Below are 25,444 nucleotides of genomic sequence, written 5' to 3'. Positions count from 1 at the left end.
CCCATGGCTATAATAGATCTCAATCACAGAAGTACACCAGAACCCAAACCCTGAGCTAGCGCCAGCAAGTTCGAGACGGTCCCGACACTGGCCGGTTCCCGCGTGAAGCTCTCATTATACCCCCACTGCGTGATGTACAGGCTATGCACACCCTGCGCAACAATAGCATTGATGTCCGCCTGTAGAGTCGCCACAGGCGCAGGTTGGTAAGGCTGCCAGTCGTCATAAAAGTCGTGCACCAAGACCGCAGATTTGGCTCTCTGCGTAGCGTCCGTCGGCAGCGAGCTTAACGACGCGGGGGTGAACGGCGTGTACGTGTTTCTGGGACACCGATCCTGTGGCGCATCAGAGTCGGCCGTGTAGCACGTCTCCAACGACAGGATGACATCCGCCACGGTGTAGAGCGAGGAGCTGGCGGGATTTACGGCCACGCCAGGATTGAGAACCACCACACCGGTAGCGGACTTGGCATAGTTGGTGATATCAGTGTAGTACTGAAGCTGGGCGGGAGCGGTGTTGACCTCGTCAAAGAAGATACCGTCCATGTGAATGTCCCAAGAGTTGCCGTCCCAGCCGTTTGTAGTATCCCACGCGGCGTAGGTGTCGACTCCTTGTTTGACGACGGCGATGTCCTGGGGCTGGGCTTGTACTGTACCGAGGGTCGAGATGTAGCCCAAGGTCACAGTGTTGGGACGGTTGTTGATTTGGCCAATCCACTGGGCCCAGTCAATCTTTATGCCGTCCTCAAAAGCAAATGGAGGGCCGCTGTTGGGGTTGATGATGACGTTGAATGTCAAATCCGGGTGGGCGTCGATGGCAGCAATAGCTGCTTGCCAGTCCACGGTGCCATCGTAAGGCTTCTGGAGATCGTTGATAGGGTAGATATATAGCGGCAACAGAATATCGACCGCGGCAGCTGCTGTACCTATAAGGCACGCGATTGATGAAAGAGGCTTCATGGTTGTTTGCGGTGGAAGTGTCGAACGGGACTGGGTTGATAGTCAAGGCCGCACCGAGTAATCCTTCTTTACGGGATATTCTACTCAACTCTTCTTATACTCAAGGTCACATATGCCAAGCTAGGCAGATCGGGCTGGGGCATTGGCGATCTACCCCGGTCTCCGCATCCCTCGCCTAGTTGTCTAAGACTTCCGACTTGGCATACACCGTGGCGAACCTGTCACGAAAACAACAGGCCGGTCTGGATGAGGAACAGGGAGAAAAATGTCTCTGTTTTCAATTATGCAGTGTCATTGTATCACGGGAAAGTGTAGAAGAATGGGCAGGTTCTCGACACGATGACGGTTCAGATCGGAAAAGCCCCGGTTTTGTGATCTCGAACTCCAGGCAGCAGGCTGACAATCATCGTTGAAGGATATGGCTTGATATGGCAGGCTGTGCATCCTTATTCGGCAGGCCTCGCTAGCTTGGGATCAATACTCGGAGCGCTAACCTGACTGAGTTGCGGCATCCACTTCAGTCTGACATATCGGCTAGCCGGGAGTGATTTTCCATGCCGCCTTTCCGTGGGTAGAGATCCTAGACATCACCTTTCCGCCCCAAAATACTTGCCTATGATATTTCTCAGACCCAAACCTCCTTAGAACTGATATTTCAGCTTTACCATGGTTCACTAAGCTGTTTCGTCAGCGAAATGTTGAGCAGCGCCTCAAAATGCAGATAAGGTAGTTTGTATATCTATCACGCCTGGGCCCCGACATTGCAACTGGGATAATCAACCAGGCCTGGCAAGCCGTGATTTATGGCAGCTGAAATACGGCTTTTCTCGATGAGATGCTTACAGAATTAATAACAGATACTGAGACGTTTTCAGTATTTGTAGTTCTGTGAGTTTGATAGAGCACTGACTATACAGGTAGGTACTTTAGGGACCAGCCCGCGTTCACAACTCAGGTACACTAAGTGGTGTGCCGTAGTCAGAAGGCTTGGAAGACTCCTCTTCCAGACTACCATCTCCGTCACCAGTGTTATAAGGCTACCAGTATTAGACTTGCAATTGGGTAAGTATGTACGTCTTACGAATAGCAAAGGCTGGACACCTAGATCAGGCAGTAACAATTGGCACCCTTGAGAGCGACAGCCACCAGTTGTTCGCTCATGCTTGTCCATACCTGTTTAGTAACTACATTAGTACACAAGCAGAAGAAAGTTGTAGAGAATAGCCAATTTCATTGACGCACATCGTCTTACTATTAATACCTGAAGTAAATGGTCTATATTGCTGCTGAGTCTGACTTTTAGATGGATTTCAACCAATCCCCATATGGTGCATGTGGGTGGCCGAGCGCGCTCAAGAAAGAGTCTGAGTTTGGTCTCCGAGCCTTTGAAAAAAAAAATCCAGCTTCCTGTTGTGATAAACTTCGTCATCTCGAGTGTACGAGATAGCCTATCAGTTCCTAAGCATCTCCTTTTGATCCCGGTAAGTCGAGCCCGAAACCAGCGGGATGGCACGGCAGCACAGTGCTTTTCTTCCTCCGTACAATGTGCTTACCATCGGATCGTCGGAGAACATAAGGTCCGAGATCTGTGGGTGCAACTTTCGCAAAAAGTTGCCGTTGTTGCTGCGAACTCCGCCATGTTCAACGTTACTAAAGCCATGATTCATGAGCTATACAGATCGAAACTGCAAATCGGATTTTGACCACTGTCTTTGATTGCCTTTTTCTTGCGTGACGTAGCATTTGCCCTGTTTCGGACCTTGAACGGGTCTCTAGGTGGGATCTCCGGGGGTTTAGATGGGTTTTGCCCGGTGCATCGAAGGGTCCTGGCTTTGATAATCATGCATGGTAGCGTACCACTATCCATCAGCTCTGCTCTGAAGACATGTTTTCCTTGCAAGTACTCCGTAATCACTGCAGTGAAGTAAGTCTCCGAGGTGGACATTCGCCGACTCCGCGTCCACGGCCGGCGCATCGGCGGACTTATTATCACCGCAAGTGGGCAAATTGCTAACGAAATAGACCAGCAGTTGGATTCACTCTGCGCGATTTTGCCCGGAATTCAACGTGGGTGGTGGACCTGCCAGTTCGTTCCTTCACTCCATCCACGCTGCGAACCAGCGAAGTCCTTGTCGACATGGGACGGGAACGGGCCAGAGTTTGACCCCAAGAGACCTAGCACCCGATCCTACGTCGACAACAGAATGGAACCTCATACAAGGTCTGTTACGATGGCCAGCCACACAATGGACGCACCAGCGCCCGGTAACTTAGGCGGACAATCATAGAGGGCGGAGACCCGACTTCGTCTCGGTGGAGACGGGCCTCTTGTGGTATATATCACCGGCCACGATCCCAAGGCTGTTTCTTGAGTCAATTTCGCAGCATACAAGACTTCATTGCATTCGCATTTCATTCATCATGCCAAGCGGACCATTCAAAGTCATCATCATTGGTGGTGGACCTAGCGGTATCACCGCCGCGCATGCGCTTCACCACGCGGGAATCGACTTTGTCGTCCTCGAACGTAGGACAAACATCGTCGAGGATCTCGGCGCAAGTCTCGTCCTAGGTGCACCGAGCCTGCGTATTTTCCATCAATTTGGCATCCTCGATAAACTTATGGAAATTGGCGGCAAGCTGCACGAAAACAAAGGATTTACTGTCGACGGGTACGCATTCAAGCACGCCGAGACACTGGCCATTTTCAAAGCGAAGTCAGTTTCTTCCTCTGGTTCCTTCGTCGTGTCTGCAATCGCAAACCCCTATTCCCACCCCACTTCACATGTCCGTGTAAGCCAAATCGCGTGCTCGCTAACAAACTCTTCTCCATCCTCTAGCCACGGCGCAGAACCCGTCGCATTTCACAGGGCTCACCTCATCGGGGCCCTCTACGATGGTCTACCGGAAGCTGCTAAATCAAAATACTTGACTGGCAAAAAGCTGGCCGGCATCGTCTCCACGGATACGGGGGTGACGGTCACTTGTGAAGATGGTTCTTCCTACGACGGCTCCATTGTCATTGGCGCTGATGGTGTACACTCGGCGACGCGCCGGCAAATGCGCAAACTCGCCGTCGCTGAAGACCCCTCCCGCGAGAAGACGTGGGACGCTGAGAAGCCCTTCAAGACGCTGTACCAGTGCATGTGGGCCTCGTTCCCGCGCCCAACAGAGACTGGCCAGAGCTACGAGACGTCGGGGACCGACAATTCGGCCATGTACATTACTGGCAAGGATAGGGGCTGGATTTTCTTGTACGAGAAGCTTCCCGAGCCCACGACGGAACGCATCTCTTTCACCGACGAGCAACTGGATGCGTTTGCTGGGAGATTTGCAGACTGGCCCATCACAGACACCCTAAAAGTCAAGGATGTCTACAAGGAGCGCTTCAATGCCGGCGGCGCCGGTCTGGAGGAGGGCCTTTGCGAGCACTGGAGCTGGAACGGAAGAGTGGTCCTTGTAGGAGACGCAGCGCACAAGTTCACGCCTAACGCTGGCCTGGGCTTCAACAATGGCGTGCAGGACGTGGTGGCGCTCTGCAACAGGCTCCAGAAGTTCGTCTCTGGTTCCGCGAACGAGGTCAACAGCAAGACGCCCGACTTCTCGGCGCTGGAGGCCCAGTTCGAGGCGTACAGGCAGGAAAGGCGGGAACGCGTGGAGCAAGATCTCGAGCAGTCTGCGCGTGTGACGAGGATGCACGCGTGGGCTTCGACGTGGGACTGGATTATGTCGAGGTATGTCATGTCGTGGTCTTTTGTACAGCAACTCTTCATCACGTTCATCGTATCGCCGAACGCGCAGAAGTCTGGAGTATTGGACTTCATCTCGGCCACGGAACCGTTTGAGGGCACTTACAAATGGCTGCATCCATTGAAAAGCATCAAGAATGGAGGTTCTGTGTAGGAAAGTAACGAGAATTCCGTTTCGTCTAGCATAGCGTGTGTCCAGATAGCATTTCAGTTGATTCCCCTCTTCAGAAGTTCTCTTGTCCTTGGCTTATCGTGCCGTGTTTTCTGTCGGGACTGAGGTCATTGAATCCGATGACTAAAAGCAAGCAATTCGAGCTTCAAAACAATCCATCTCGGATCTGGCCCGTGCATTCGCTCTGATGGGTAACGCTTATGGCGACAAAGTCAGTTCTGTGCCTGGTGTTTGTCACAATTATTGTTGCTCTCGAACCTCCCGCGCCCTGGTAAGCCCAGCAAGGCTTGCTTAGATCGTGCAACAGCACCTCAATCACACACTCAGCAGTAGCAGCACTATATCAGGCATGTTTCCAGGCGGTAGTCGCTGTAAGACTTTACCTACGGGTCCTTGCCAACTATTAGACTGCAATTCTTTGAGGTTGTCTGCTAAGATGACCACCAGATACGAATCGAACCTAACTTCAATTAAGCTCATCGCAATAATCAGATGTTTAAGCCAGGCTCGGGGGTTAAGACAATCTTTTCACTCCCTCTCATTTAGACGAAGCGCGGGGAAAAGAGTTGAGAATACCTATGGGGAGGAGGACCGGCTGGTTCGGTCTCAAAGATCAGCGCAGTGGGCTGAGCCACAGCCACAGGTGTCGCCCAAGCACGGATGAACATGTGCTCGAAAGCTCTAAAGTCGCCAAGGGCCCCCAAGAACATCCATCATTGGCTTGCCCAGAGGTGGCTGTCAGCACCCTGCAGTCAAGGGTGGTCTTGGAATGCCCCCAAAGTTGGCCATACTGCGTCATCTCACGCGCCGAAAGGCCTGATGACTGGCTGGGAACCCAGGGCCATGGGCGCAAACCTGGTTTTGCAGCTTCCGAGTCCAATAAGCCAGCCATGTCATGATGGTTAGTCTCTACGCGGGTACACCTCATGAGGGACCCTTATAATCATCATGAGATGCCAACCTGGGAGACTTGAAGGAAGTGAGAAGTATTTCACTCGATTCAAGCGTCACCGCATCTTACATAGTTGATGCGCATATCTAGGTAGGAATACGCCAACACGGATAACATCACACTAAGATTCACTCATTTGGAGCAATGTGTCTCACAAAAGCACTCACCCTCGCCCTCCTCCACACTCTAGTCTCCGCCCAGACAGTAGTGACAACAATCACTGAAGCGCCCCCAAGTCCAACGGCAGAGCCACAGTGGACATCAGACAACACATTCACCTCGGCAGTCCTCAACAGTACGAACTTCTATCGTGGCGAGCACAATGCGTCCTCCGTAACGTGGAATGAAACGCTCGCCGACTTCGCGACCGAATACCTTGACGACATGTCGGGCGACAGCTGCGACTTTGAACACTCGGGCGGTCCCTACGGCGAGAACCTGGCCAAGGGATACCCTAACACAACGGCGAGCGTTGAGGCGTGGGGTGAAGAGCGCGACGACTACAACTTCAAGAAGGGCGAATTTGACGAGGAAACGGGCCATTTTACACAGCTCGTGTGGAAGGACACAACGGATGTCGGATGCGGCCGCAAGTTATGTGGTGACGGCCAGTGGTATCTTGTGTGCGAATACTGGCCGAGGGGCAACGTCGCGGGTCAATTCACAGAGGAGGTGCAAAGTCAAGAGTCGTTGGGTGTGCGAATGAGCCCTAGTATCACTCCGTGTCTGTTAGCTATGGCTGGGAGTGTGACTGCATGGATTTTGTCTTGAAGAGGCATTCATCGCCGGCGCTTATTTAGGTGAATGAGAGACCCTTTCCTGATGGCAATCTGACATTGAGAACAAGGGTTCCGGTTCTGCCCCTTCAATTGCATATTCCAGCCTTATTCATGACAGCCAAATTCGTTCATCCGAACCATTCCCGAACATCTTGCACACATATCATGCGCATTTCATAATACCCGTCACGGCGCCTCATTCACATCAACGCCCTGAAGTCGCACGAAGCCCATTCGAAGGGAATTTGTTGTCACTCATCGAGGCTCAACTTATCGAAATGTCAATTCAACAGACTTTCCCTCCCCCAGATCCGAAGTTCTACAAGTTTCGCGGGGGAAGGGAGAATCGCGACAAGGATGGCCAAGCCATGGCAAGGGTGGAGGAGCTTTTCACCTCCATGTTCAGGTGCGAACAGTCGGGCATCACATACGCTGCGGGATCCTGGGGTTATACGGGTAAGTGCTCACGACTTTTCATGCCCGCCCATTCTGACCTTTCGACTATCGATGACGCCGGCGGCTAACTTGTTCGGGCAGTCCTGCGCACCGCATACTCAGAAGAGTCCAACACTCTCTGGCCGATCGCGATGGACAAGCTCAATCGATGGGTTACCAAGTACTTCATCCACGCTAACCGTCTCGTGATGAACAAGCCCGACGGTGAGGTTAACGAAGAACTTGCACGCCGGTTCGTCCTCGAGGTCGTCGAGGACAAGGAATCCGAGAAGCTCAAGGTCCCTGACCTTTCCATCGCAAGCCAAGAAACCGTCCAGACACTCACGCAGGTATTTGAGGACTGGCGTCGCGGTGCAATTGGTGAGGTCAGTTCTGGACTAGGAGATAGCCCAAGATTCTGCGACTTCCTCGTCATCGACGAGGCCTCCGTGCGATCTCTCGCTGCCCTTCCCGACGACCCGCCGTCGACAGAACTCGTGCCTCGCGCAGAGAGAAGGGTAAATCGTATCTGTTCAATACTTTTGTCAAGATCCGTTGAGCTGACGACCTATCAGGCCCGCAACCAAATTTGGGCCGGTGTCCACGTTTGGCTCGTCGACTCGCTAGCAGTGCGACGGTTCAGCGGCACTGAAGATGAAGATAACTACGACGGCTGTATGAGGCTTAGCCCGCATGACCTAGCGGATGCATGGTTCGAAAAGGTTGAAAGATCCTCCAGCGAGGATTGGACCTTCGAACGCGTCGATATACCCGAATGGTCTGGGAAGAAGTGGTACACTCAGCGGTAGCAGACCTCGTGAAACTGAATGGCAACTCGACGAGAGTTCATTCCACCACGTCAATGAATAGCACGCCCAGGCGCCCATTAAAGCTTTACAATGAGTATAGGAAATATATTTTTACATCATTCGAATGAAGATATTCTTAAGTTGTTACAACCCGGTTCTGCGTATGTTTCTGCTGAGAGAGCCACCTTTCTTCCTGGATGATAGATCGACTGCAAGAGTAATCTTTGTCGTGTATGAAAGCGGTTCCAGAGCAGACAAGTCAATCTACTGCAGATTCAAGGAAAGAATCCCGTGGTATCAATATCTGGAAGGCTGTTGAAGGCATTCACCAAGTTCTGGCGTATGGAATTGTCAACAGCGTTGCCAGTAACGGCAGGGTTGCGAGCCAACTCGGGGAGCCATTGGTTGCCGACTTCCTGAGTGACTTCCTTCATCTTCTCAAGTGTAGTCTTGAACCATTCATCAAAATGGTTTACCGCGTTCGGGCTGGCACCGCCGTGAGTACTCGCGTAATGCTGCTCTGCAATCCGGAGTAGGGCGCGGAAATCATTGATGACCTTTTTGAGCTTGTCGTGAAAACCTGGACGCAAATGGTATCGGTAGACGGAAAGGACCTGCGTCAAACATGGTCATTAGTACCGACGGTCCATGCAGTTGACTTTTATTGATCTGATGGAAACCTCACCTTTTTGATCTGGTCCAGCGCGTCTTTCGGACAATTTCCATATACGAGATTCTCCATCTTCGTGGGGGAAACGAGGTCGTCTCTGAGTGTCCATAACTATAAATCGACCATCAGTCATTATCCTGGCTAGAACGTGGGAACGTGTGAACAGTCTTACCTTCTCCTTAAGCAAATTCGCGTCTTTGATCATCAAGGTCATCACCCCACGATTCGTCTTACTGCCCAGCGTATTCATCAACATGTTCTGGATCGTTTGACCTGCCGCGTTGGTCTGCTGTAGCGACACGGTGAAGAAGTCAAAAGGTACAGCATAATTAGATTCACCGATATCGGCAGCAAGTCGCCCAAATAGCGCATCATCTCCCCAAATGGATGTCATCTTGCGTTCAAAGGGGTGATCGTCTGCAAAGCAAGCGAGGCCGAAGTCAGCTCGTGTAGTCGAAATGTACAGAAACACAACTTACTCTCGTATCCCTTGATCATCGGACCTGTGGGCCCATTGGGAAGAAGATCGATGACGATTGGATCAAAGTTGGCACAATTTGGGTCGTATGTCCAAGCATCGGCAAAATGTGTTCTCTCTGTGTTCACGTTCAAGTCGCCAGGGGAGGGATACTGTTCCGAACTTTAGTATGGCCAAAAACATCATGGGTCCTAGGACTTCAACATACCGATGGTGCGTTCCAAGGCAAACTCGCTTGGGCGCGTGTAAAAGGGTCGACAGCAATCCAAGGATAAGGCTTCTTTTCGCCTCTCTTCTGCAGAGCTGTCGTCTCGCCATCCTTGCTCCAGTTGATGCAAGTGTCGTCGTCCTCGGCGCAGCAATCATCTCTAGTGCAGGCACAGGTAATGGTGCAGGTACCATCGCCATCACCATCTCCTCCTTTGATAGCAGCATTGATGCTCCCCAAGTTGCATACGACGTATCGGGGCCATTGCGTGCCCAACTGGAGATAGTAGTCGTACCCTTGAGCCTGCTGGTAGTCGTGAAGGTTGGCGTAGGACAGACTATTGAACTCAGAGTATGAGAGCATTGTGTTGTTCCAAATGCTCTTTGTGGACTCTCGCGGTGTTCCCATGAAGAGCTCCGAAACCATCTTCTCCATGTACTGCTCTGTCGCGAAACTCTGGATATCGCCAATACCCCAAATCTGACGGCTGGCAAGCGTGCCTGGAGAGCAGAGGTAGTGTTAGTAACATTCATCGTGATAGGGGACAGGTTTATATGCTCAACTGACCATTCGAATAGGAGACAGATTGCTCATCTCGAGCCTTGAGGGGGTTTCCGAAAAAGATGTTACTCGAACAGACAGGGTTCGTCATGAACACTGGTAGAAAGCAACGTGGATTAGCAGCTAATTCCCTGATCGCTTCGAAATTACTCACACTTGATGTAACTCTCAAAGTACTCGTCCTCGCTGTTTTCATACCGAGTGGTTGAGGTCGTCCAACCAGGCTTGCAACACCTTGCCCTGGCACCACCGCCTGAGCATCCAGTGTGCTCCATAGCAACCATGGTAAGGCCACCAGAGCATGAAGGGTCGCAGAACTTCAAGCCTGTATCTTCATCTGTCCACTGTTTCGATAATTAGCTCGGCGTGATACACCATCAACCAACGCTTGGCCTCCAAAGCCGGACCGGGTGACTTACATCTGTCATGCCTTGCCATTCACAGTCCTTCCACTTTTTGTCTTCTTCAGGTTGATCGCAGCAGTACTTGTTCTTCTTTGAATCTTCCATACCTCCCTTGTACCAGGCTCCCCAGCACATTGCATCACCACTACCGTCACCGGAGAACGCGATGACGTCGGAACCGCAGGTAGCCTTTTCGCAACTTGGCCAGGTGCTCGAAGCAACCTTTGCACTCCAGTCACATTGAGAATACAGCTTCATGTTGTCAGTTTCCACTGAGCAACAGGCTGCTTGATAACTTCTGATTGGTGAGAAGCCTCCACCCTGGGCGTGGCAGTACTCGTTGTTGCTGCCAATTTCCTTGTAGCCGCTGGGGCAGGATTTGCCACCTAAAAGACGAGCGTCAGATAAGTTAACCGTCAACAGGGAAAGTAGCATACTTACTATCGCAGTCACCATTGTTGTGTTTATACCACCCGCAAGTTGGCTTATTGCCGGGGGGACAGCATAACTTACTATTAAGCAATGTCAGTCCGAACGCTTCAATGCAAATTTAGCAACTCACTGCTCTCCACGGCCACCACAGCCTGCCCCATTAACCATGTACTCGTTCTTTCCTGCACCTGGGCCACTTCGCATCATACGAGTCCAGTCTGAAGGGCAATTTTCGTCGCAGTTGGTCCATCGACATTGTTTGTGCTCCTCAACATCGGTGACATAACCGTCGTCTTCTTCCGTAGCCATCTCAGAAGTAAATAGTCTAGGAGCGACGCGAGACAGAGCCATGGAGTATTTTCCTGCTCTGGTGTCGTGTGAGATGGCCCAAACCATGACACCGCCGAGGCATAGACTGCGAGCGTAGTCCGCTTTGAGACGAAGAGTCTCCTCATCGTCGAAGGTGAGCCAGTTGTTGCCGCCCCAGGTGACAATCTTAACGGCAGCATCTTTGTTCAGTGTTGCCTTGGCCCCCTGCTCAGAAACGAGCTCGTCAATCTCTGAGTTCAGAGCAACGCCAACTTCGGCACTGCAGGCTTGAGCGTACGTTCCCGACTCGTATGTACAACCGGGGGACATGCAGGAAGAACTGCTGGCGATGAAACCGCGTCCATAGAAGGCGAGGCCTAGCGTGACTTTGTCCTTGTCTACACCATTACGCCAGAGGAGATCAAGACCTCCCTTGATCTCAGTCAAGTTCGTGTGGCTGTTCAAGTATGGTCCAACACTGTTCCAGCCGACATTAGCCATTGCACTGCCCAGTCATAGTCCGATGACAAATGACGACTTGGGAAAAGAAATACTCACAACTCGTTCGGCTTGTCCCATACACCATGGAAGTCATAGGTCATCATGTTGAAGAAGTCCACGTGTGGCGAGAGAGCCTTCAGATCAAAATGCTGAAGATACCCTGAGGAAGATGGTCAGACATGTCATATCGTTGACAAAGTGGAGAGCGTTCAATGTCAACTCACAGTAAGAGGCCGGAAGTGTGATGCTAACTTCGTACTTCTTCAAAGCGGCTTTCAAACTTTTCATGAATTTTGGAAAGTTGGCAAAGTCTTCAGGGCGTCCGCTTCGATCGTCGGCCTCGGGATATTCCCAATCAAGATCAATGCCATCCTATAAAGTAGCATCGATGTTAATGAAATGATCTCTTATATGCGCCATATTGGCACAGTGCTTTGACTTACCAAGTCATAGGTCTCCAACATTTTGATCGTGGAGTCGAAGAACTTCTTCTGGGCACTAGCAGACCTCGCAATATCCGAGAAAGTCGTCGCAGTTGGACCTGGGTCATTGAATGTCCAGCCGCCAACAGCAATCATAACTTTGAGATTGGGGTCCTTGGCTTTGAGAGCAGAGACTCGCTTGAACATCTCGAGGTCTTCCTTCTTAGCAGGCACAATCTCAAAGGTCGTGGGATTGATGCTGGCAAAGGCAATGTTGATGTGAGAATAAACGCCACGAGGAATTTGCTCTGGGTAGAAGCGGTTGCAAGATCGCGAGGCAGACCATGTCTCATAGTATCCCACGACACGCTTGAACTTGCTGCTCTTGTCAACGGTACAGCTAGGCCTGCTGACCTTCTTGTTACCGCAGAACTCTTCAGTGGTTCCGCAGAAACCGTGCTTTGAGCAGCAAACCTTTGGTAAAGCACATGGTCAGTGGAGAACTGTTTGGTATCAAAAAGACTACACTCACGTTCAGCGGGCATGTTGTCTTGTTGACGTAGTCTTTGCCAAAGCCACCAGGGTCGCATTCTGCTTTGCGATCGCAGTTGTTAGTGCAGACGGATTTGCTGCAGTCTGAGCCGTGTATCAGTACTCAGTAATTCAGTGAAGAAAGAGACACGCTGGGATTGTGCTTACAATCAGCTCCGAAACCACAGAAGCCGAATTTACTGCAACATCCAACCTTGCATGGTAGAGATGCGCTACACTCGGTACCATCCTGAGCGGTGGTACTTGAGAGCAGGCATGAAAAGAAGATCAGGAGAATTAGAGTGAAGAAACTCCTCGAAGATACCATCATGCCAAACCTACTCGATCAAGACGGTCAAGTCCTGATTAGTTGAGTGTGGAACTTGGAAAGACAGAGCGCAAAAGTGAAGAAGTGCACTCTCAACAGGAAGCAAGCCAATGTAATACTTCAGCGGGCGAGGGCACCACACATCACACGATACTCGGCCCCTCGGTTCATCATATCTCATACCCTTGATATTCCGAGATAGACTCGATAACTTCATATGCAGTCTTCAGGGGCCTGCGGAAAAGTGGGAGTGCATCGGAACGGGCGACATCGCCGTTTCGCTACTACGAATAGCTTCCTCTGCTCATTCTTCGCGGTCTCGAGTGGCTCAAACTCAAAATTCGGAGATTGGCTGACGGACTTTGATCGAAACTGGAAAACGGGGTGCATCAGGCATAGTCTATAATCACGCGGTGCTTCCTTCAAGCAGTACCCATGGCGAGCCAGTGAGGTCTGTAGTCTTGCTTGAGTACGCGGGTGCCTGAACGAAGCGTGTCCACCCTCTATGATACTTGCATTACAGGAGATCCAACGGCAATGAAGGGTCAGCTCATGAAGTATATCACTGGTCAGAATGTACGAAGAATGACGGGAACAAGTGAAAGTCCGAAGAAATCAGGGTTCAGGACCCTGAATAGCGCGCCCCATTATCCAGGATGGCGATCCGTCAACCGTGATATGCCCCATGCTCAACAGCTCGCCAAGATCGATGATTCGTGAGAGAAATTCTTTCTTCAGTCGAGACATAAGCTTGTTTCCTCGCGAGCCGGCTTGGCTATCCCGGAGCGGACCGACCGATCTCAAAGAGGAGAGATTGCCGGCTGTACCTTGCATACCGGGTCAAGTGCGATGCCACCCCATGCATGCGCGTCCATTTTGCCATTTCGTCGCCTGATGATTGTCAAGTATTGTTCCCTTGACGGTGTGGCTTCGATTCTTTCCGAAATTCAGCACTACGTGTGAGATATTTTCTGTCCAAGAATGGCTGCCTAGCGGCCGCCGCGAGGACAAATTTGCCACGACCCACCATTTTTCATCGGAGAGGACTCCGGAAGCCCTTGCATTAGTGCTTATTGCCCATCAGGACTTGCAGGTAATTATGGCATTCTGAACTTCTTCCTTTACACAGGAATGTGGTCAATCGGACGAATGGACTCATTAGGACTGGAGATAGGTGTGGACAATGGACGTCTAGGCTAACTGTTAAGCATAGCCAACAAACTGCATACCCTAGTTCAGGCCATTATCGTAGGGCCAGAACGATCATGAACTCACGAAAACGAACACCCTTGTCCTGACCGTGCTCCTCGCCAAGCACGTAAGCTTATTATTCTTCTTGCTTCCCGATCCACAGCCCAAGGATCATGGCGGGGAGCCCAATTGTGTTTGGGACTTTGGTCAAGTAAGGGTCTAAGTGCATATGCAATGGCGGGTGACTCCGGAAATGATACATTCAATTATCGGTCTCATGACATGATGGAGTCTTGCTGAACAGCGCTTGGTATAGATGATGACTGGAATCACCTTGAGTTTGTGACATTCTATCTTTCTCGCACGCATGCCTTGTTGAAATTCACCAGGTTTGGCGAAACCTGCAAAGTCAAGCACGATGGGTCGTCTCAACGTCCTGATGAGAAGCCTACTCTTCTTAGTCACTCTTTTCGCATGCCTTGCAACAACTGTCTCGGGTCATCAGCACTCGCACCACAACCACGCTCACCTGCATGCTCGCGCCGACAACAAGAACTCCAGTGCCGCGAACATTGTAGAGGAAGCACTCGCTGCTCTGAAGCTTCTCAACAAAGCTAGAGTCGAGAATCCACACTTCAACAAGTATGAGTTTCATTCTGGCTCCAAGACACCGAGTCTTGCCCCGGCCTTGGATGCGCCTGCCGTGATCAGCAATGATACTACGTTGAGAAGGCGTCAAAGCCAGAACAACAGCAGTGCCGAGATCTTCGCTCCAAATTTCTCTATCTCCTCTGAGCTAGCTGAGGCCGCGAAAGTTCTGGCAGAGTCTACGCCTCAGGTTCCCAAGGGAAACCACAGCGAGGTGGCTAAAGTCATAAGAGAGAAGTATGCACACAAGACAAATGACACCAATACTCCAGAGTCGCTCAAAACTCCCGAGGGGCGGCTTTCTGTGTACGGAGATGACAAACTGAATAAGCGTGCCGAGGAGTGGTGGATGGTCAGCATGGGCTCATCCGGAGCCAGTCCCTTCGCTCCTAGCGGTTACAAAGTGAGTGTGGTTCTTGAACCGAATCATCATTAGAGCGACTGACAAGATTGAATCTACGTAGGTTTGGAGAAACGTGAAAGATTATGGCGCAAAAGGCGATGGTGTGACAGATGATACAGATGCTATCAACAAAGCCGTGAGCGACGGCGTCAGATGCGGTCCTGACTGTGGCTCGAGCACGATCTATCCTGCTGTCGTTTACTTCCCCCCAGGAACGTATCTGGTCAGCAGTCCGATCGTTCAATACTTCAACACAGAGTTCCTCGGCAATGTGAGTTAATTTTGGAAATTGAAGCCTACCACAATCAACACTTGTGAGTTACTGACATCAATGCTTAGCCTCTCGATGTACCAACTCTGTTGGCTGCGTCAAGCTTCGTGGGCCAAGGTGTCATCAAGAGTGATGTCTATATCAGTGATGACGAGGAGTGGTATGTGGAAATCTCTCTGGATGCTATGTCGGTGATATGGCATATGCAGCGTTATCATGCCGCTGGTCTTGTCTGTTGTTGACCTTTTCTACCTCAGGTACCTGAACACTGCCAACTTTCTCCGAAGTATCAAGAACTTCAAGATCGACATCAGACCCGCATCTTCATGGACTTACATGTGTGGAATCCACTGGCAAGTCGCACAAGCAACATCTCTGGAGAACATCGAGTTCTACATGCAATTTGAGTCGGATGTTCCCGGCAACAACCAACAGGTTAGTTGATCTCACGGTTGCAAGCACCCTTATGTTTAAATATACGTATCTCACACAGACCAATAGGGCGTTTACATGGAGAATGGATCGGGTGGCTTCCTAGCTGATCTCACCTTTGTTGGAGGTGCCTTTGGGTATGCTTCCCGCCATTTTGGGAAGAATTCTCTGCAGAGACTGACCATTTGATAGAGCATACTTCGGAAACCAGCAGTTCACGACTTCTCACCTCGTGTTCGTCAATTCTGTTGTTGGTGTCCAGGTCCACTGGGACTGGGCCTGGACTATGCAGGACTTCATCTTTGAAAGCTGCGGGACCGCGCTTCTCGTCGTCGGCGGTGTAAGCCAGCCACTAACTTCTACTTGAGTTTGGAAAGGAATCTGACAGAAAAAAACCTAGGCTGGAGGTCCAAAGTCGACTGGACAAGGCGTGGGATCACTCATATTGGTGGACTCCATCATCGCAAACACCCCCAAGGGCATCGTCACAACGCTCTATGCCGAGAATTCGACCTCATTCCTGCTGCAGAATGTCGGATTCTTCAACACAATCACGGCAATTACTGACAACGAGACTGGCAACATCCTCCTGAACGGCGGCAATTCTGTCGTTGTCGATAGCTGGGGTTTCGGTCGTATTACAAACGCTACCACGGGTGCTGGGCAAACATCCTTTGTCAATGGCGAGCACATCGCTGTCATGGAGCGGAACGAGGGCTTGTTGGGTGACGCCTATGACAACCTGAAACCGAATCTTTTCACGAGAAGACGACCAAAGTACCAAGATGTTCTTTCTAGCAAGGTCATGAACGTCAAGACACTTGGTGCCAAGGGCGATGGCAAGACCGACGACACGAGCGTGCTGAATTCCATCCTTCAGGGTGCCGCGAATACCTCTTCCGTTGTATTCTTCCCCTACGGTGTCTACCTTGTGACGGACACTCTTCGCGTACCCGTCGGCTCCCGTATCATCGGCCAGGTCTGGCCACAGATCATGGGCACAGGAGACAAGGTTGGTAAAAGACCGTCTAAAATTGGTGTATCCACCAAGTACTGATAAGCTAATTCATTCTATTCACACACAGTTCTCCGACGAGACCCAGCCAAGAGCCGTGGTTGAGGTTGGTAAAGCTGGAGATGTTGGCATTGTAGAAATCACAAGTATGATGGTTACCGTCAAGGGGCCCACTGCAGGTGCCGTTACCATCGAATGGAACGTTGCTGAATCGAGCACCGGATCTGCTGGCATGTGGGGTGAGAAGTCCTGTCCAGTTCAGAATCATTCTTGGCAGGCGTCTAACAGCATTTCTTGACAGATACACACGTTCGTATTGGCGGTGCAGCGGGGAGTGATCTATCCACCGCAAATTGCCCCAAAGACTCTGGAATCGTCAACTCAAGGTGCAAGGCTGCTTCTCTTCTGATGCACTTGAAGCCCAAATCAACGGCATATCTCGAGAACGTCTGGCTCTGGACTGCAGATCATGACCTTGACAAGATCACTCTCGATCAAATCGACATTTATGCCGGCCGTGGTCTCCTCGTCGAAAGCGAAAAGGCTTGGCTCTGGGGAACCTCAGTAGAGCATAATGTCTTGTACCAGTATCAGTTCTCCAACGCGAAGAACGTGGTCATGGGAATGATCCAGACGGAGTCCCCTTACTTTCAACCCGTCCCTAAAGCACCAACACCATTCACGACTGGCATGTTTCCCAACGACCCGACATTCAGTGGCTGTGTGGCTTCCTCCTCCGCAACATGTGCCGTCTCTTGGGCAGTCCGAATCATCGACTCTTCTTCCATCTACATGCTCGGTGCCGGACTCTACAGCTGGTTCATCGATTACAGTCAGGACTGTTTAGACACAGAGAACTGTCAGGAGCGCGCTATGGAAGTGCAGCAAAGCAAGGACATCTGGATCTACAACCTCTGCACCAAAGCTATAGTTGAGATGGTGTCGCCTTTGGGTAGTGTTCCAACATATGCCAAAGACAACGTGAATGGATTCCTGGCCTCCGTCTTAGCATGGCTTCAGGGTTCCACTGACGTAGCAGGCGAGCGCGAGTTTGAAGGTTATCGTGTATGGACGAACGGAATGCTGGAACAGCTCTACGGCCTCGTCTTGCCAGAGACCTGCAGCAGTGCTTTGACCGAGATCATTGCATGTGATAACCGCACTGAAGATTATCAAGGGCCTGGTATTCGCAGCTGGCTCGGGAATGTCAACGATACCGACAGCGTGTGCGCTGAGTCTTGCGGAAAGAGCCTGAAGACTTGGTTTGACAGTGTTTCCATCGCCTGCGCGGGATACGAAGTCAATGATGCGCTCCCAACTCTTCTCGGAGGCCGCATTTGGGATGGGTGGAACCAGACTTGTTTAAAGGATACCGACAGTGGCAAGTATTGCGGTGAGATTACAGACGGCTTCACCACGGTCTCTACCATCGAAGAGATGCCCAAGAACGAGCTTTGCTCATTCTGCTGGGTGGAGCACTATGCCATCCCTCAACGTTCACGGTACTCCAAGTACGACTCCTTTATCCAGTCTCAATATGAGTACACGGTTACCGAGTGCGGTACAGCCGGTGTCAACACGACTATACCCGAGACACCACTCATCATCGAAGACCCGGCAACTTACTGTCAGACTGACAAATGGTACACTACGGCTGAAGGGGACACATGCGACACAATAGCCCAGTCGAACAGCGTTTCTTCAGCAACACTTTACTTCGAGAACCCAGACACGATCTTCGATTGTTTCAATATCGAGGCCGGCTCCAAGCTGTGCATCCCGCCGTCCTGCGCTCTCACATGGGTCATCCAGCCCGACGATACCTGCGCCTCAATCGAGTACAACCTGACCATGACAGCCGTCACGCCGGTACTCGGCAACACCCAGAAGTACAATCGGTGGGTGGACAAGAACTGCGAAAACCTACACATTGCCAGCGCCGCCACCTTTGGCCACGTTCTTTGCATGTCCCCTCCAGACGGAGCCTACGCTGGCAATGACACCGTCAATGGAGACACTACCACGCCTACCAATGCGCCGGGTTACAGTGAAGAGATCATCGATCCGCCTGCGGGAGCAACAGTCGCGGATGGTACGACTGTGTATTGTGGGTCGTGGCATGTCGCAGCCGTCAATGATACCTGTAGCACCATAGCCTTCAGCAGTGGCACGACGATTACTCTTTTCTTGGAGGTCAACCCTTCTCTTGGAACTGAGGTTGCGGGTTGCACCGAGAAGTTGGTACAAGGAAATGCGTACTGTGGACTGCCTTTCGTTGTTTGGGATGAACTGGATGGTTCTTGGTGATAGTAAAGCTGGACGATGCGGGATCCCTCAGTCGTATTCGTATTCTGAACCCCTGGAAACTTAATAGCGGCAGTCGAAGCCGACGCCCAATTCATCTCCATGTCCGTTCGAATACCTACTTAGACAAGGTGAGACTGATGACATGGCATCTATCATCTCAATGGCCACGTATACCTTAGTAATGCAATGTTATCATCTTTCTTCTTGTTACCCGGCCTGCCCTACCTAAGCAGAATTGAGTTGGTATGATGCCTGACTCGAGCCGAAGTCTCTCCCCGCCGCCGCCGTAGCAACTAATCTCCACAAATTCGAGTTAACCTCAAAATGGGTTGGGCCATGAGAGTCGTTCCTCCTTATTCTTTGTGACCCCTTCATTATGTCATCCGTCCAATCCGTTCAACAAACAACCCCGCGTCCACGAGTAGGAACCCCGTCATTAGCGATCGGCTTCGCTCCTCCTGCGTAAATTGTCCGTTTGCCAACTTTGGGCCCCAGGTGCTGTCCTTCTTCACGATCACTGCCTCAGCGAAAGCTTGCATCATCGAGGATGGGGTTGAACGTGGTGTTGCTGGCCCAGGCACTAGGCGCGCTTGCAGCGTTCTACGTCGCCAAGTTTGTTGTCCGACTGGTTCAAGTCAGGTCGAGAGTGCGGGCTGTCTCAAAAGACCATGGAGTGGTATGTAGTCAATCTGGAAAGCTCATGCGCTCCGAGTATTTGTCTTGATCAGATGAGCTGATTGATGATGCGCTACAGGAAGTCCTTCCTCACTCGTTCATCTTCGGCCATCTTTTGCTAGTTGGCAAACTGATGGCAAAACAACCTCCAGGACTCAATGGCCAAGTGCTCCCGCTACTACTACTGAGAAAGTACCCGAACCTTTGCAAAAAAGGGCTAGTTTATGTAGATACATGGCCCATCAGCCCGCCCATGATTGCCGTCTTTCACCCAAAGATTGCAGATCAATTCACGCAGGACCGCTCGCTACCGAAGCACGCCATGATGAAAGAGGAGTTCCATCCACTGACGGGATGCGATGATCTCGTCAATATGGAAGGCCAGACATGGAAGACGTGGCGAGCCGTATTCAACCCAGGGTTCTCAGCTCGGAACATCCTCTCATTAGTCCCTGCAATGGTTGAAGAAGCATTAGTTCTCAAGAAGTCTTTCGAGACTCTCGCTGACTCGGGAGCCACTGTTGCTCTGGAAGACGGTGTTATGAAGGCCACAGTAGACGTCATCGGTAGAGCGGTTCTGTAAGTCCTTCCACTTGCTCCCAGGAGGGTTTCGATCCGAGATTTTTCTCAATTGCTTCAGCTGACTGTGTCTGACTTAGGGGGACTCGCCTAAACGCACAAACAACAGACTCGCCCGTTTTCACAGCTCTGCAGAAGCAGATTGGCTTGCTGATCCCAGACAATGGTCCGCCCAATCTTCTCAAGTCTATCAATCCCTTGAGGCCGCTTCAGATGCTTTACTACAACTATGTCATGAAGCGCGAGATCGTGCCCCACATCGAGCGTCAGCTCAAAGAGAACATATCAGAAAGAAGCAACAGCAACGGCCCCAAGACCGTCAATAGTCTGGCAATAAGTTCCTACATCAAAGAGATGTCTGCGGCTGGCTCCAAAGCCGAAGCGAAGCTCGACTCTCAATTCATTGACGTTGCCGTTTCTCAGCTCAAGATCTTTCTGCTTGCGGGTCATGATACCACGGCGAGCGCTTTATGCTTCGCCTGGTATCTCATGAGCAAGTATCCCGCTATCCTCGAGAAAGTTCGATCCGAGCATGACGAGGTTTTTGGGACCGATGCAAGCGCCACAGCATCTCGGATTGTCGAGAACCCCGCGTTGCTGAACCATCTTCCCTACACCAACGCTGTACTGAAAGAAACGCTCCGCCTCTACCCACCAGTCGGGACGGTACGACAGGGAGCTCCCGATGTGTTCATCACCGAACCAGAAACAGGCGAGCGATTCCCGACCGACGGGTTCATGATGTTCGTCGCATCGCAGGCGATGCACAGATGGGACGCGCTTTGGCCAGAACCCGACAAAGTCATTCCTGAGAGGTGGCTGGTCAAAGAGGGTGACCCTCTTCACCCAGTGAAGAGTGCATTCCGACCGTTTGAACTAGGTCCCAGAAATTGTATTGGCCAGGAGCTAGCTTTCGTTGAAATGCGACTTATCTTGGCATTGACTGTGAGGGAGCTTGAAGTTGTGCCGCAATTTGCCGAGCACGCGCCAGAGGTTTTCGGGGAGAAGGGTTTTCAGTGGATGACGGGAACACAGATCACTGCTCATCCCAAGGAAGGAATGCCAGTCAAGATCATTAGAAGGTAACGAGATCTTGGCCCTGTCTGTAATCATGTATTGAGAGACTCGGTGGACGATTCGAGCGTATTCATACTTCCATGAGCGTGTCATTTTCTGTGCTGAGGCGAGGGCCCAGTTAGCACCTATGCAATACTCACAACCATATCAAGGAACAACCAATTGCCCTGTATTGGTACATTATAGTGTGCAAGACGTGAGAATAAGCTTTGGTGGCAGAGACATGCCATGGGAATTTCCATTTCGGGAAGAGACATCGCTAGTGCTGACGCTCGGCAGCGATGTCTCTGTTCAGATAGCTGTGCTGAACAGGCGGGATATCGTCCCGTTTTGGACCAACAGCGAATCAGACTGCATCTTAATTTCAAAGGTGAAAAGATTTGATTGACAAGCGCAAGTTGCCAAACACAAGTGGCCATCATCATTCCATGTTGTATGTGAGCGAGAGATCAACTCGTTCGGCAACGCTGACTCTTGAGCTGTGTATTGCTGCTCGCGGACACGCATATTTTTCTTTACACATCAACGACTGATGGCAGAGAGATATGATGACGCGTCTTTCATCAAAACATTGGCCTTTCATTCATTCCAAAGCTACAAGCGAAAGGCCTTTGCTGCCCGTGTGCCCACCTGCGAGTTGCGGGAGTGGCACGTTGTGCCAAGTCGGCACAGTGCCTTTGCTTATCACAGCTTTGCGTGGGTCACGAGAATCTCGCGAGAATCCTCCTTCTCGGTAAAAGATCGTTGTCGGCTCCGACACCCTGTTACCAAGGTCTTGGCTTTCAAGGTTACGACGCGTCAATGCGACCTCAACAGCTTGATCCGAAAAGGTCTCATAGCTAAGCCTGCAGACCAGAGATTGCTGACAGAACTCTTCCTCAGCTTTAATACAACCTCAGTCCACAGACCAAGCCGGAGGGAGAATTCACGATATAAGCCTCGAATCAAACTATGTCTACTCAAGTTCCAACTCAATTCCTTATGTCCGCATAAAAGCTCATTCAAAATCAGAGCAGACCCTGGGATTCTAGACTGCCTTGCTGCATCGGGCCTGGAGTCCCTTCGGGGATAGCTCCACTATTGTTCGGAGATCCCACTCGGTTACATCTGCCGGTAAAATCCCCCGCCTTGTTATGCAAGTTTAGCTGTCAGCGCTAATATAGATTCTCTTTGTTATTCGTCAAATTGAGGGCCACATCTTAGGTGAACCTGTCAGGTCCCAGGGCTGTCCGACGCCGGCCTCGGGAACCGCTCCTTACCCGCTGTGGGCTGGGTGGGTGAAGATAACCTTCTTTGCCTTTCCCACCATCCGATTCCGACGAGCGCTCGTTGTCTAGTGTATAGTGATAATGTGGAACATATTTCTCAAGAAACATAGGATGCTTGGTCTGCTTCCTTGGCAAGTAACCAACCATGCCATTCCATCCGGAAGCGCCCAGGTGGTGTTTCCGGCAGGACTACCTCTGTCATGTGCGTAGAATAACACATGGAATTGTTACCTAGTATGGCTAAGGTAAGGTAGTTGATGCATGCGAGTCTACTTGAACTGATGTATCTTAAACCTTCGCCCGACGTGTATGCACATCACTCTTTAATATCAGACGAACCGGGGGAGACTTTGGCAGGAGGGTATAGTCCACGCGGTGTAAGTCTTATTCGGTCCCTAGCGGGGGCGAACTGAGGAGTGCAACCTAAGGTAGGTTGATAGATTGAGTCGTATCCTGCAAGGTAACCTGCACCTTGGCAAAACTAGAAGTTGGGCCAGGACCGAAGGCTGGGCAAGAGATGAAGCCCGAAGATGGGCATCAGGAGGAGGGGGAAAGCGGGGCTCCGAGACCTGTCGCTGTAGTAGGAAGTCAGATCCTCGGTCAATTCTGAAGATTTATATATGAGCTCTTCCAATCTTTGGCTCTCCGGTCAAATGAGTCGTTATTCAAGGCCATTCGGACTCTTCAGGCAGTTGTCGCCATGGTTCACTTTTCAACAGTCTTGCTCAGCCTAGCGGCAGTCACGCAAGGCGTCTTCGCCGCCAGCCTGGTGCCCCGTACGTGGCAAGGGAAGCAGTATGGCTGCAAATGCTACGCTGGCGATGCATGCTGGCCCAAGCCCAATGACTGGAATCAGTTGAACACGACGGTCGAAGGAAACCTGCATGCTCACATTCCCCCGGAAGCTGTCTGTCACAACACTTTCGACGGCACTCTCGGTACAGTTCAAACATACGATGCGGCAAAGTGTGCTGAGGTTACCGCTATCTACACAGATGAGCAATGGACGTAGGTCAACTCTTCTCATCGTATTTTCTGTCACATAGAAAGCAGAGCTAAAAGACTGATTCCCGTCAAAGAACTGATCAACTGGGTCTTAACCTATGGAAATATTTCACCAACGCGACATGCCAGCCTACTGAAAATCCCGAAGAACCTTGCACGCTAGGTAACTACGGTGTCTATGTCATTGGGGCGACCAAGAAGGAACACATCAAAGCCGGTATCGACTTTGCGAGGACAATAACCTCCGCCTTATCATCCGCAACACAGGCCACGACTTCATCGGACGTAGTACCGGCTGGGGCGCTCTCATCATCAACACTCATAGTTTCCAGGACATCGCTTTTACCGAGCAATGGACCGGTCCTGGTGACTACTCCGGCAGCGCTGTCACGCTCGGCGCTGGAATCCAAGGCCGCGCCCTACTGAGGGCGGCAAACGCCCAAGATCCTCCCGTTGTCGTTGTCACTGGTGAATGTCCCACCGTAGGCGTCGCCGGAGGTCTAGTTGCTGGTGGCGGCCACGGCCCTCTGACGACGCTTCACGGTATGACTGCCGACAACGCGCTCGAGTTTGAGGCTATCACTGCCGAAGGCGAGTACGTTACTGCCAATGCGGATGAGAACTCGGATCTCTTCTTCGGCCTCAAAGGCGGTGGGCCATCTTCGTATGCTGTTGTGACTTCAGTGACGTTCCGGACGTACCCCGAGGAAAAGGCAGCCGGCGGCGTTCTGTATATCAATGGAACCAGCGGAGTCAACGAGACGACTTTCTGGGAGGGAGTTCGCGTGTTCCACAAGTGGTCCAACCATTTCGTCGATAGTGGGCTGTACGTTTACTGGGAGCTTGGTTCGATGATGCTCAATGTGCAACCGTTTGTGGCGTTTGGGAAGACGCAGGGGGGACTCGACGCGATTATCAAGCCCATGCTTGATGAGCTCAAGGCCAGCAACGTCCCTTTTGAGTCTTCCACCAAAGGCTTCGGGTCATTCTTCGCTCTTTACACAGACCTTTTCCTTGACGAGCAAGCCGGCACTAACGCCTTGACTGGCGGGTGGATGTTCAGCCACACTGACGTTGAGAAGCGGAACGACCAAATCGTTGATGCCTTCAAGACTGTTGCCACCCCCCGAGAAGGCCTGTCGGGTTTCATGGTGGGACATTTGTGAGTATATTGACCTTCACCCCTGGAGTAAGTCTGACATTAGGCAGTTGGAATGCTGGGCATGCATGGCCAGTGGCAAACAGTGCAACACATCCCGCCTTCAGAAACGCGACCAACTTCATCATCAGTGTCATACCGGTACCTATTGGCGCCAGTCTTGAACAGAAGGCTGATCTGCAAAACGTCTTGACCAACATTCAGGATGAGGCCTTGAGACAGGCTGGTCCTGATGGATGTACCTACGTCAACGAGGTGAGTTCTGCTGAATTTTGTCATAGTAGGAGGAAGATTGACTGACCATGTTATCAGGCTGATCCCTTCCAACCTAATTGGCAAGACGCTTTCTGGGGCCCGGTCTACCCTACGCTGCTTGAGTTGCGTAAGAAGTGGGACCCCAACGGCATCTTTTACGCCGTTGCGACTCCTGGTACAGAAGACTGGGAAGAGATCGAGTACAACACGAGACTTTGCAAGAAGCTGTAGAATAGAACAATTGTGGGATTTGGTTCCTACCTCTAGTCTCCCCTAAGGCACAACATATACGAACCATCATATATGAACTGTTTCATTATCTGAGCAAATGACAACGAAGTGGAACTAGGATATGGGTTTCTGCCGTCAGCAAAATCTCAGGTTACTGTATCAAACGTATACCAAAGACAACCTGACACGATGTGAGATTCTTTGGCGCTGTTCAACGAGCTCACTTATA

The 25,444-nt window shown here is 51.2% G+C and overlaps 7 protein-coding genes across 7 annotated transcripts; 5 read left to right on the top strand and 2 right to left on the bottom strand.

The window, feature by feature from the left end:
• Nucleotides 1-23: 23 nt before the first annotated feature.
• HER10_EVM0003094 (uncharacterized protein) lies at nucleotides 24-1,117 on the bottom strand (the record flags this gene model as incomplete). Its single annotated transcript, XM_035472780.1, has 1 exon — nucleotides 24-1,117. The coding sequence occupies exon 1, from the start codon at nucleotides 957-959 to the stop codon at nucleotides 24-26; it is 936 nt and encodes a 311-aa protein (XP_035332362.1). The 5' UTR covers nucleotides 960-1,117.
• A 2,263-nt stretch (nucleotides 1,118-3,380) lies between these two features.
• On the top strand, nucleotides 3,381-4,862 carry HER10_EVM0006247 (FAD binding domain-containing protein; the record flags this gene model as incomplete). The annotated part of the gene is made up of 2 exons (XM_035475838.1): nucleotides 3,381-3,676; nucleotides 3,800-4,862. The coding sequence occupies 2 exons, from the start codon at nucleotides 3,381-3,383 to the stop codon at nucleotides 4,860-4,862; spliced, it is 1,359 nt and encodes a 452-aa protein (XP_035332743.1).
• A 1,114-nt stretch (nucleotides 4,863-5,976) lies between these two features.
• Nucleotides 5,977-6,603, top strand: HER10_EVM0011080 (SCP-like extracellular protein; the record flags this gene model as incomplete). Its single annotated transcript, XM_035480521.1, has 1 exon — nucleotides 5,977-6,603. The coding sequence occupies one exon, from the start codon at nucleotides 5,977-5,979 to the stop codon at nucleotides 6,601-6,603; it is 627 nt and encodes a 208-aa protein (XP_035333337.1).
• Nucleotides 6,604-6,889: 286 nt separating this feature from the next.
• On the top strand, nucleotides 6,890-7,855 carry HER10_EVM0006134 (uncharacterized protein; the record flags this gene model as incomplete). The annotated part of the gene is made up of 3 exons (XM_035475728.1): nucleotides 6,890-7,067; nucleotides 7,149-7,564; nucleotides 7,622-7,855. 3 exons carry the CDS (start codon nucleotides 6,890-6,892, stop codon nucleotides 7,853-7,855), a joined length of 828 nt encoding a protein of 275 aa, XP_035332729.1.
• A 275-nt stretch (nucleotides 7,856-8,130) lies between these two features.
• On the bottom strand, nucleotides 8,131-12,592 carry HER10_EVM0002087 (uncharacterized protein; the record flags this gene model as incomplete). The annotated part of the gene is made up of 15 exons (XM_035471813.1): nucleotides 8,131-8,469; nucleotides 8,541-8,636; nucleotides 8,698-8,942; nucleotides 9,005-9,155; nucleotides 9,212-9,711; nucleotides 9,779-9,868; nucleotides 9,927-10,116; nucleotides 10,192-10,562; nucleotides 10,618-10,688; nucleotides 10,739-11,395; nucleotides 11,476-11,578; nucleotides 11,643-11,790; nucleotides 11,862-12,314; nucleotides 12,373-12,476; nucleotides 12,586-12,592. The coding sequence occupies 15 exons, from the start codon at nucleotides 12,590-12,592 to the stop codon at nucleotides 8,131-8,133; spliced, it is 3,525 nt and encodes a 1,174-aa protein (XP_035332235.1).
• Nucleotides 12,593-14,308: 1,716 nt separating this feature from the next.
• On the top strand, nucleotides 14,309-21,306 carry HER10_EVM0007578 (uncharacterized protein; the record flags this gene model as incomplete). Its single annotated transcript, XM_035477131.1, is given in 13 exon segments — nucleotides 14,309-14,941; nucleotides 15,003-15,212; nucleotides 15,281-15,372; nucleotides 15,470-15,647; nucleotides 15,714-15,781; nucleotides 15,837-15,984; nucleotides 16,045-16,656; nucleotides 16,730-16,898; nucleotides 17,024-18,955; nucleotides 18,970-19,094; nucleotides 19,493-19,642; nucleotides 19,721-20,220; nucleotides 20,301-21,306. The coding sequence occupies 13 exon segments, from the start codon at nucleotides 14,309-14,311 to the stop codon at nucleotides 21,304-21,306; spliced, it is 5,823 nt and encodes a 1,940-aa protein (XP_035332893.1).
• A 1,495-nt stretch (nucleotides 21,307-22,801) lies between these two features.
• On the top strand, nucleotides 22,802-25,215 carry HER10_EVM0000978 (isoamyl alcohol oxidase; the record flags this gene model as incomplete). The annotated part of the gene is made up of 3 exons (XM_035470742.1): nucleotides 22,802-22,815; nucleotides 24,738-24,984; nucleotides 25,042-25,215. The coding sequence occupies 3 exons, from the start codon at nucleotides 22,802-22,804 to the stop codon at nucleotides 25,213-25,215; spliced, it is 435 nt and encodes a 144-aa protein (XP_035332106.1).
• Between the last annotated feature and the right edge of the window lie 229 nt (nucleotides 25,216-25,444).

The sequence above is a fragment of the Colletotrichum scovillei genome (assembly GCF_011075155.1).
Source record: "Colletotrichum scovillei strain TJNH1 chromosome Unknown Contig00006, whole genome shotgun sequence".
In the NCBI taxonomy this organism is placed as follows: Eukaryota; Fungi; Ascomycota; class Sordariomycetes; order Glomerellales; family Glomerellaceae; genus Colletotrichum; species Colletotrichum scovillei.
The sequence above is the reverse complement of the archived record's forward strand: the minus strand, read 5'-3'. Positions and strand labels throughout refer to the sequence as shown.